Genomic DNA, 11,433 nt, shown 5'->3' with positions numbered 1-11,433 from the left:
TTTTTTTTTGAGACGGAGTCTCACTCTCTCCCAGGCTGGAGTGCAGTGGCACAGATCTCAGCTCACTGCAACCTCTTCCTCCCATGTTCAAGCGATTCTCTTGCCTCAGCCTCCCAAACAGCTGGGACTACAGGCGCATGCCACCACGCCTGGCTAAGTTTTTGTATTTTTAGTAGAGACAAGAGTTTTACCATGTTAGCCAGAATGGTCCCAATCTCCTGACCTCGTGATCCACCCACCTCGACCTCCCAAAGTGCTGGGATTACAGGCGTGAGCCACGGCAGCCAGCTGTCACTGGTGATTTTTACAGCTCCCTGGGTGACCCGTGTGTGCAGCCAAGGTTGAGAACCACCATGCTAGGAAGGTTTATGTCCCAGAATGTTCACATTAAAGGAAGGTGGATCTTTCCATAGTGTAACAAGAAAGAAGTTACGCATGTGTGTCCTGAGATTTGGTCAGGCTCCGAGCAGCCTCGCGATATCCTAACTATAGTGTAGAATCTCAACTCTGCCACTTACTAGTTGAATGATGTTCAGCAAGTCACTTCACCTTTCTGAAACTGGTGTTTCCATCTGAAAGGAAAATGGTGTTATAATGCCTTCTATCCACAATTGCCATGAAGATTTGAGATAGCAAATATAAAGCACTAGAATAAGCTGGCACACTACAGGAATTCAGTTGATGATAGCTATTCTGATTACCCTTAAAGAGAGTTAATTTCATATTTATGACATGAATCTCTTACAATTGTGCAGCAATGCTTTTCAAAGGACAAGAGAAGCCTCCCACTGCCCTCCTGTCGGACTAAACAGGTGCTGGTGTTCTTATTCCTCTCAGGTCCATCTGGGAAGCGGGATTTGGGTTGATGAGGAGAAATGGCACCAGCTACAAGTAACCCAAGGAGATTCCAAGTACACGAAGAACTTGGCAGTTATGATTTGGGGAACAGATGTTCTGAAAAACAGAAGCGTCACAGGAGTCGCCACAAAAAAAAAGAAAGATGCAGTCCCTAAACCACCCCTCTCGCCTCACAAACTAAGCATCGTCAGAGGTAAGTCACTGAGTGGAAACACAATGACTCTGTCAAGAATGTGTTAGGCACAATTCAATTCAATGATTACTTATGAAACCTCTGCATGCCAGACCCTGGGCTGAGCCCAGGGACACCAAGCAGATGTCCCAGAGGAGCTCACATTTACCAGGGCAGATGAGCTGTGGACACAAGTATGATTATATGCCACAAGAAATTAGCATGAGAAAGGGACAGATGGCCTGCTAAAGGAGTTCTCAGGATGGGAGGATACCCTTAGCTGGAAAATCAGGGAAGAATTCCTGGGGACCGGGGTCACTGAACTGAGCCTTGAAGGATACAGCAGACAAGGAGACACAGATATGTATGGTGAGGTATTGCACTTCTGGAGGCAGAAGCATCTTGAACAAAGGCATGGAGATGGGAAGGGAATGCTGCTGTGTACCCAGAGCAGGAAAGGTCAAGGCTAGGGGACACAGTTCTTGGTGGTTCTAGCATTGTGCCTGGAGCAGTTAATGAGATGAAGACCAGCTGGTAGTCACTACATTCGGCTTCCTTTCTGGTGTTTGGGAGAGGTTGGAGGGCAGGCAAAGAGACAGGGAGTCATTTGTCTCCCTAAAGATAGGGCTGTATCCTGGACTCTGGAATTTCTCTTCCTCCCTCCCTTTCCTCTTTTCCTTCTTTCCTTTCCTTTTTTCCTTCCTTCCTTCCTCCTTTTTCCTTCCTCCTTCCTCCTCTACTTTCTCTCCTTCCTCCTCTCTTCTTTGTCCTCTCTGTTTTTTCTTTCCTCCCTCTCTCCCACCCTCTCTCCATCCATCCATTCTTTGCCAGGCCCTCTACCGGGTATTGACACAAAGAAGGGTAAGACACAGCCTCCATCTGCAAGGAGTTCATAGTCTCACAGGGAAGATAAACACAAAAACAACTAGTTACTCTACAGAAAACACAAACTGTAGAGACAAACAATGGTGTAGAGGGAGCAAAGAGAATCCAGTAGCTGCTAATTATTTTAGGCACTTACTGTGTTTCAGGATTTGGGGGTTTTTGTTAAATGGTTCTCTTTTAAAAAACACTTTTATATATGTTAACTCATTATCCTCATAACAACCCTACTGTTGGTTACTATTATAATCCCTATTTTGCAGACAAGAAAACTGAGACACAGAAATGTTAAGTAACTTGACCAGGTTATACAGCTAGAGGCAGGAAAGCCAGGAACCCGAGCCAGCAGGCTGTCTTCAGAATCTGTGCTCCTAACCACTGGCCAGTGTCCAGCTCTGCCATGTTTTCATAAAGAAAGTAAGACTCAGTCAGTCAACACTTGTGTTTTCAGCAGACTCTGGGGGCAGACAACAAATACGTCTAGGAACAAGCTGGATAATTTCAGGTTCTGTGAGCTTGCTCATATGATGTGTGATAGGGCAGAGAGGGCTACATTCACTGGGGTAGTTGGAGAAGGTTTGTTTAAGGAGGTGACATTTGAGCTGCAATCTGGATGTGGAAGAAGCATCTTTGTAATGATCTGAAGGGTGGCAAATCAGGCAGAATAAGCAGCAGGTATGAAGGCCGGCGTGAAGAAGCCCCATGTGGCTGGGATGCAGAAGAGAGAGTGAGCTCAGGGAGGTGGGCGAGAGCCTGTCTTGCAGGGCTGGGAAGGCCACAGTAAGCAGCTTGGATTTGCTAGAGTAGAAGGGCAGTGGAGGTCTTCCAATCATGGAGTGACCACAGGAGAGATGAGTTACAAAGCTGATGCACTGCTCTCGGTGGAAGATGCTGCTGCCATAGACTAAGGGCACAGCAGTGGAGGTGGAGAAATAGGCCCAGGTTTAGGGTGTATTTTGGAGTTCAAGGTGGCAGGACATAGGGTAAGCAACCAGCCTGAGGTCAAAGCTGTAAGGTTTCAGAGCCTAGATTCAAACACACACCCACCGACTCTGGTCTGGGGCTTGTTCTGCTGTAACATAGCTGCCTCCCTTGCCTGGCTGGCTCTGGATTAATTGATTTAGGCAGCCGCTTATTTTTGGATAATCAGAGGTAACCTTTCATCTGGCTGCTGTCTGAAATGGTAAAGCCTGATTTAGGAGGTCACCCTGAGAAAAAGGCCATCCTGGGGATGCACCCCTGCTCTGCCCTGCCTGGTAGGTGACTGACTTCTAATTCTGCTATGCTTGTTGGAACGTGACTCAGGAGGTCCTGGGTATCTTCAGATAACTGCCTGTTCCTGCCATTATTACATTGCATAAAATCATCTGCTGTGTATCTCCCTCAAGGATCTGGGGACTGTATCTGATTCATCTCTGTGGCCTCATTGCCAAACATAGTGTCTGGCACATAATAGGCACTCAGTAAATGAAGGTTGAACAGAAGAAACACGGAGACCCACAAGCTGATCCCCTGACCAAATTTGGTGTGATTTCTTGTAAAGCACTTTCTCTCTCTGTTTCAGATTCCTTAGCTGAAAACTAAGCTGAAACTGTCTTAAGATAGTCAGGGCTGCCTAGGATTGTAGCAGTGCAGCAGTGTAGAAGAACACATCTCAGCCGTGTGGCTTGGGCCATTACACACTCTTTAGCTTCAACCCCAGCTGGGACTCAGCATCATCTGACAAGTTGTCTGAGTTTCCCTCCCTGATCTACTGCCTCATTTTCCAAGCGTTTTTAAAAATTTTTTACTTTTTCCAAATATGATAGTTCACATCTATCAGAGATAGGACTTGTCTCTTCTTTCACAGAAGAAAGTAAAGGAATTTCCACAGTTTTGAAGCATCACACCTACAGATTAACTATGTCCTCCATTTTCCTGTCTCCTGTCCCGAAAGAGTTCCTTATTTGGGGCTGGTGATTCTCTCCATCTGGGCTCTGGATTTTAATCCACCTGCCTTCCTAAGTACCTTGTTTCTTCAGTTATGTTCCTGCTCTACTGTTTCCTTCCCAGCATTGTATAAATATATTTGATCACTCATTTCTTACAAAAGCAAAGAAATCCTCCTTGAAGGGCACTCTGTCACCCAGCTGCTGTCATATCTCCCTTCTTTCACATCCAGGCTCCTGGAAAGACTGGCTACACCCGCTGTCTGTGTTCCCTGTTAACGCCCTTGCCATTTGCCTTCCCCTCCCAGCCTTCTGCTTAATGTGTTTTCACCAAGGTCCCCAGTGACTTCCTCATCACTAAATCCTTGTGTGTTTCTCACACTCTCACTGGCACTGTTTGACACGACCATTCCTCCTTCACTGAGAAACCTATTCTGCACACTGGGGATTTCTTCCCGCCTCTCTGATTTCTCAGTCTCCTTGATGAGCCCTCTCCTCTGTGTCCAGCCACCTTCCCTCTAGTCCTACCAAGCATTCCTCAGCTTCTCTCTTCACTTCCTATTGTTCCCATTGCCTTCAGTGTGCCCTTGGCTCTGGGTTGAAATCCGTACTCCTCATCTATCACAGATAATCTGCCTTTGGGCCTAGTGATCTGCCTTTGGGACGCCTCTGACCTCATCTTGTACCACACTTCCCATTTGCCACCATGCTGCAGCACTGGAGGCCTTCTTCCAGGTCCTTTCTGTTCCTACTCACTTGCTCCTGATCTGCATGCCCTCCCTCCCTGTCACTGAGAGAGGCCTCCCCAGCCACTCAGTCTAAAGTAGCCTCTCCATTGCTGTCTGCCACATCTCTGCATAGCATTCCTATTTACTTTTTTTACTTGATAATTTTCTTTCTTCTCCCACTTCCATTAGAATTAAACTTTATGAGCATCTTGTTCAGGGCTAGCCTATAGTAAGCGCTCAATAAATATTTGTTGATTCAATGGATGATGACTCCCAAATGTGTATTTGACTCAATTCACACTTCTGATTTCTTAATCTACGTATCAAAGTGCCCACTGGTTCTCTCTTCACAGATGTCCACATGACATTGGCAAAACTGTACTACTCACTTCTCTTTCTTTCTTCCTCTCCTTCTCTGTGAAGCCTTCGCCTCTTCTGTGTTCCCTGTCTTGGTGAGTAGTACCACCAGCCAGGCACCCAGGCCTCATCCTTGACTCCTCCACATCCCTCACTACCCATCTGTTTGGCCCCAAATCTCTCTTAAACCACTGCTAATCCACTCCCCCATTTTCTAAGCCATTTTAAAATGTCTCTCCTTTTTCCAAATATGGAGAGAACCATCTGCATCTCTCCATAGTTACTGCCCTTCTCATAGCCCACACTCATTTCTCCCCTCCATTACTCTGGCAGCTTCCAGACTCCTCTCTCCATTATGTAACCAGAGCAATCTTCAGAAACCAGATATCCCTTGACCACCACCCAGTCACAGCCTGTTCAGAATGTTCATTATTAAAGAGTAAGCTTCTTAACATGCCAGAAAAGCACCTTTGTAATCTGGTTCCTGGCTGTATCTCCAGTATTATTTTTCAGCAGTATTCCCCCTGCACTCTAAGTTATTACCATGGTGAACTGCCGTATTCCCTGAGCAAGCCTTGTTCCCCATCACCTTGGGGAATTTGCAGATACTTTTCCGGATGCCTGGAACACAGGTTACACTACCTACCTTCCATCTGTGCTGCCTTGCCTGGCTAACTGCTGCTTACCATCCAGATCTGCTTAGGTGAGCCTTCCTTCAGGAAATCATCTCTGACCTTTTAGGGTGGGTCGATGCTTCTGTCTGTCATTCATCTCAGAGCACCCAGTGCCTACCTCAGTTCTCTTACCGTATCCTTGCCTCCTAGGGAGCTTGTCTAACCCTTATTGCCTATAAATGCTTGCTATGTACATGAATGAGAAGGAAATTGACTTGCCCAAGGCCATACATCTGATTAGAGACAGCCAAGCTGAACTGGGCTTTCAGGCTACCTGCTGTCGCCAGAGGTTTCTTGTATTACTGAAATATAATGTTGATTTTTTTTTTTTTTTACTAGACAGGCAGGTTTGACGTCTGTCTCCTATCCCACGATATAACCACTGTTTTTAGCCTAATTATTCGAGCTATTCCAGATTGCATTTGGCTGGTTCTTCTCATGCAAGCTGTCTGCTGGATTGAGATTGTTTATATTTATTTTGTCTGTTTTTATCACATGTAGTCACATTTGCCATATAAAAAAATAGAAAAGCCTTTATGCTCACAGAGTTGGTGAGGATTTCTCCTTTTTCTTGATTTTAAAATAATTCCTTACCTGATAGCAGAGCAATGGGGCAAACATTGATGCTGCTTTGGAAAGATAAAAGCAGGAGAACTGAAGCAGAGTCTTGCTCGAATGACAAGCTCTAGAATGACAGTTAAACCTATTAAGGTCAAATGACCTTTTGCAGAGTGTCTGAGTTTTCTAAATGAGCCTCAGCTTTGCGTTCTGGTTAATTTTTATAACTTTTTTAATAGGACACATTAGCACTGTTATAAACCTTGTTAATTAAGCAATAATCTCAAATGCTCCCTCGCAGAGGGAGACATTCCCAGCAACTGCAGGTGATTAATATCTAGAGTCTAACGAAAGCCTTTTAATCAACCTGAGAAGCTGTTCGTTCAGTGCTGTTACCCACAGGAAATGAGAATGATTGAAATTCTACGGGGGCTCCTCCAAAAGCCTTCTTCCATTTGCACCTTTCTCCTTCTACCTCTTCCCTGATTAGTGCTAGGGGCTCCAAGGGCCACCACGTCCACTCTCCTGCCTTCTCCTTCTGTCTCTTTTGCCACTTTACCTGTCATTATTACCTTGCAGACAATTAGAGACTTCCGAGCTGGGGGAATCTTCTTGGATTCTCTGGTTTGACATGCTACTTTTGTAGATAGTGAAACTGAGACCCAGAGAAGTCCCCCCCTAGAGGTTGCACAGCATCTAGAGTTAGAATCAGATATGAATATCTCAACTTCTAAGCAATTCTCATCACAGTTTTTCTCCCTCATTTGGTTCAGGTTCTGACAAAGTCGCTATGGGTGTGTTTTCTCCTGGCCTAGGGATAGAGAGGGAATGCCTGAATGTCCCAGTCTGTTGGGGGAGACAATGTGGTTACAGTTTTATTAGATTGTGATTCATGCTTTGACAGAGAGAAAAACCCAGACAGGTGTGGGAGCACAGAGTTCTAGGTGGACTGGGGTCTCCTAATTCAATCTGATACCAGGTTTCAAGAAGGCTGAATCTGGAAGAATGAGTAGAGCTTAGGCAGGTGAAGGGTAAGGACTTAAGCAAAGATGAGCAAAGTCACTGACAGGTGGAATAGGTTGAAAAGGATGATGAATAGAGCAGAGGTGGGACTGGAGAGACAGGGCCTCCTACCTTCTTGTCTCTCAGTCCTTATGGAAAGGACTGAGATGAAAGACAAGATGAAGTGAGGATTAGTCAGGCTTGGGAGTAGTCAGGAAGTGACGGGTAGAGGTCAATTAAAAGCTTTTAAAGGCTTCTCTGCAAAACCCTTCTCGGTGGAAAGAAAAAGGTGCCTCAGAAAAAGAACGCTTATGGGAGGTGCACCTGCAGCATGAGTGGCAACAGGAGGCAGACTGGCTGGCTCTGTGCCCAGGGAAGGGCTCAGCGTATGGGGAGGTAGCAGTGGATTCTGCCCTGTACCTACTCCCTTTCTCCAGGCCTCGGGCTTCTCATATGTTAGTGGAGAGGTTAGCATAAGTTAGTCGTCAGGATCCCTTCTAGTGTTGACATTCTGCATCTCTGAGACAATTACCTGTTCTGAGCTGGTTTGCTAATGACAAGATTTTGTTTGTTCTCCATAGCAATTCCTCAAGGTTGGATTGTCATTCCTGTTTAGTTGAGAAAACTCAGGCTCAAAGAGTCCCCAGGGGGTTTGCCCATTATTACACACTCCCGTGGTACATTCACCACCCACACCCTAGTCCTCTTCTGTCCACAATATTTGTATTCCCTTAGGTTTCCCTGGAAAAGCATTTATTCAGTCATTTAACATATATTTATTTAAGCTTGCCCCTGTGCCAAACACTGTGTTAGGCCCTAGGAATTAATAGTTGTAAATACATAAAATACTCAAAACAACCCCATACAGGTGTAGTATTCTTTACAACTTGAAAAAGGCAACATGTTTATCCCACATGCCTCATGGCAGCATTAAAAAAAATGCTCTGTAGTTTGTTATCCTTACTTATGAGGTGAAGAATCTAGGGCAATGATTTGCACCAGGTCCCCAGGCTAAGCAGTCAGTTGAAATCAGGCTCCAGCCAGACGTTGTCTGGAGCTGGCTTTTTGCTTTATCACAGCAAATGGTGGACTCAGTAAGAGAGTGGCTGTACTGAGCCTCATTAGTAATCACAGCAGTGAGACACTACTTCACACCCACCAGGTTGTCAGAACCTTAATAATGTGACAATGTCAAGTACTATTAAAATGGGGCAACCAGTACTACTTGCATACACTGTTGCTAGGAGTGCCAGTCAGCACAACCACTTTGGAAAACAATTTACCAGGCATCACCTAATAAAGTTGCGTATGCACACATCTTAACATTCAGCAAGTCCACGCCTAGGCTGATACGGGAGAATTTCTTGCATGTATTCCCCAGAGGCATGTGCCAGGGTATTTTTAGTTGCAAAACCAAGTATCCACAGTTGATACAATGGATAAACAAATTGTGACACAGCCATACAATACAACACTACTCATCAGTGAAAATGACCTACAACTACATTTTTCATGAGTAAACCTCAAAACTGTAACATTTGAGTAAAAAAAAAAAGCAAGTCAGGATGATACATAGAGTGGGCACATTTATAAAAAGATTGAAAATGGAAAATAAACCATATATTATTTAAGGATATATACATGTGTTAACACTAAAAGAAGAAAAAAAGCAAAAGTTCAGGAGAATGGTTATCTCTGATGGAGAGGAAAGAATTGGGGAGGGGCCTCCAGGTGCTTGGGAGGAACCAATAGTATCCTGCCCCACCAAGCGGTAGGCACGTGGCGCTTCATCATTCCTTTTAAAGTGTACATTTACAGTGTATAGCTCCTCTTTTCTAAGTACATTCTGTGTTGCAAATTTTAAAATATAGCTATGCCAGATACATGAACTGGTATTTGGGATGTATGTTGAGAGGCACATTTTCTTTTACCCTCCTTAAAAGGTTTTTACTCGAATTCACCATTAATCCTTGGCCTTGTTTCTTCTCCCTGTCTAGAGTGTTTGTATGACAGAATAGCACAAGAAACTGTGGATGAAACTGAAATTGCACAGAGACTCTCCAAAGTCAACAAGTACATCTGTGAAAAAATCATGGATATCAATAAATCCTGTAAAAATGAAGAACGAAGGGAAGCAAAATACAATTTGCAATAAACTTTGGATTTTTCATAAAGCTTTCGTGTTTTCCTTGTGTGGCATGTGATTTGCGAGCGATGGTGCCGTCCAAATCAGACCCCACCATGCATGGTGGTGTGTGGGCAGGAATCCATTGGGCTCTGGGGTCAGCGGCTTGTTCTGAGTGTGGGCACTCCAAAGAAGACAGATGGCTTTGCTGAGACTCATGAGCAGCCTGGCACTGGTGTCCTTCTGGGAATGGGGAAAACACTCTTCTTGGAGGGGGATAAGGTTGCCTGAGTTGCCTGTCACTTGACTGGGATTTGAATGGATACTTTTACCATCCAAGGACTTCTCTGTTCCTCTATTTTGTTCTGTAATAAAGTTTCATTAATTCTTTGATGTAGATAGTCTTTATCCTCATTTCTTTAGTATATTATATATACAGTGGAGGTGACCAGTGTGTTGTGCCACCTGGCATGCCCTTCCTTTCAGGGGAGGAATATTCCGGCTGAAGGAGAGAAAATTCCTAAGAGATGTGGTTGCTTTCTACAGATGTGAAGGTCTGTCTCAAAAGCAGATATCTTTCTCTGACTTCAAAGGCCAGATCTTGGACCAGTCACCTTTCTCACTCGAGGTGATCTGAGATTCAGCTTCCCTGAGAATTTGAATCAATCTTTGTAAAGGGGTGAAGACAGGGTGATAATGTTAGATGAGCATAGGGTTACATTCAGGAACTAGGGGCACTGTTATCTGGTATCAGTTCTTTCATCCTATCTTGTATCTCAAATGTTCTTTCAAGTTACATAATTTTTATCTCATTCTTTATTCAGTTACTGAGTCTCTAAGGTGCCTGGCACACATTCTGGCAAACCACATTAGAACTTCCTGTTGATTTGCACTTTGCTTTCTGTGATGCCTGTGAAGTATGCATGGCATATTAGAAAGGGCAAGGGCTTTGGGCTGATGCGTCTAGATTCCAAGCCTGGCTCCCCTGCCTGCTTTGGGCTTAACTTGTCCTCTCTGAGTTTCCATTTTCTATTTCACGAAAAGGAGATAATACCTACCTTTCAGAGGTGCTACAAGGATTAGCGATAACGTAAGTGTTCAATAAATGTTAGCAACTGTTACTCATTTCTGATTATTGGCTGTTACCGTTGGTTAGAAAAGTGGCCTCTGGTTTCTCTAATGGTTAATCCATTAATTGGTAGTCTGTAACCAAAAGCTCAGGGTCACTGGAGTAAGTAGGAGAGGTGGCTGCCACTTTGAGAACTTTTATTTTAATTGACTTTCAGTTAACTAAACTTATTCTCACAGTTCTTATCAGCAATAAGGAGGAAAACAATGCCTACCTCATAGGCCGTGTGGATAACTTAATAATATTAATAATAACATCGTTAATATGTGCCAAGACTTTTCTAAGTGTTTAACATAGTATGTTAACTCATTTCACAGAGTAAGTAAAGTTCCTGACACTTAGTAGATAGATGTTCAATAAATACTTGATAAGATATGTTCATTTAAGGTCATGGGGAAGCTGGAGCATGAGTTGTGTGGAGCGCGTGAGAGGCTGGAAAACAAACTTTGCATCCTTGTTGAGCTCATCCCCTTTTCTCTCTGTGCATAACAAAGATACTAACACCCGCTCAGAGGCTCTGCATTTCTCCTTAAAGGCTGATAAAGTATGGTACCTGCTTTACAAGTGCTTTTAGGTTCGTGGGGAAATAGTTGTGGAAATAACTACAATAAAAATGCTATGATATATGTGAAAGTGCTTTGTGTAGTGTTTGATGCATATATTCAAGAGAACAGGGCAGTTAAAAGATTACGGGATCTGGGTTTAAATCCTGGCTTTGCCACTTCCAAGCAGGTCACTTGACCTCTGGGCCTTGTTTCTTCTGGTGTGGAGAGAATGATCCCTAATTCAGGGTTGTTGTGGAGAGTAATCTAGATAATATCTGAAAAAAGGGCTCTGTAAAGCACAAAGACTCTTACAGATGTTCGTTATTATCCTTAGCATAGAAGGCAGAATGAAATCAGAAGTAGAGGCAACAAGGAATCGTGCTTGTAAGAGCCAATTCTGATGTAATCAGGAGGCTTCACACACTAATTAGGCTGAGATGGTTTGGCCTCTGTTGTGTACCTGGTGCCTTGTTAT

General features: G+C 44.1%; 2 protein-coding genes across 3 annotated transcripts in view; both read left to right on the top strand.

Annotated features, from left to right (window-relative positions):
- BEND5 (BEN domain containing 5) overlaps positions 1-9,677 on the top strand; it is a 33,897-nt gene extending 24,220 nt beyond the window's left edge. The window contains exons 4-5 of the mRNA XM_011926235.1: positions 838-1,051; positions 9,157-9,677. Of these exons, the coding sequence (XP_011781625.1) occupies positions 838-1,051; positions 9,157-9,314 (372 nt within the window). The 3' untranslated portion in view covers positions 9,315-9,677. The remainder of the gene's footprint in view (positions 1-837; positions 1,052-9,156) is intronic.
- AGBL4 (ATP/GTP binding protein-like 4) overlaps positions 1-11,433 on the top strand; it is a 1,493,990-nt gene that overhangs the window by 1,275,864 nt on the left and 206,693 nt on the right. The window lies entirely within an intron of this gene.

Source organism: Colobus angolensis, unplaced genomic scaffold (genome assembly GCF_000951035.1).
Source record: "Colobus angolensis palliatus isolate OR3802 unplaced genomic scaffold, Cang.pa_1.0 Scaffold68, whole genome shotgun sequence".
NCBI classification, from domain to species: Eukaryota; Metazoa; Chordata; class Mammalia; order Primates; family Cercopithecidae; genus Colobus; species Colobus angolensis.
Note: the sequence above shows the minus strand (reverse complement) of the source record. Positions and strands in the feature narration are given on the sequence as shown.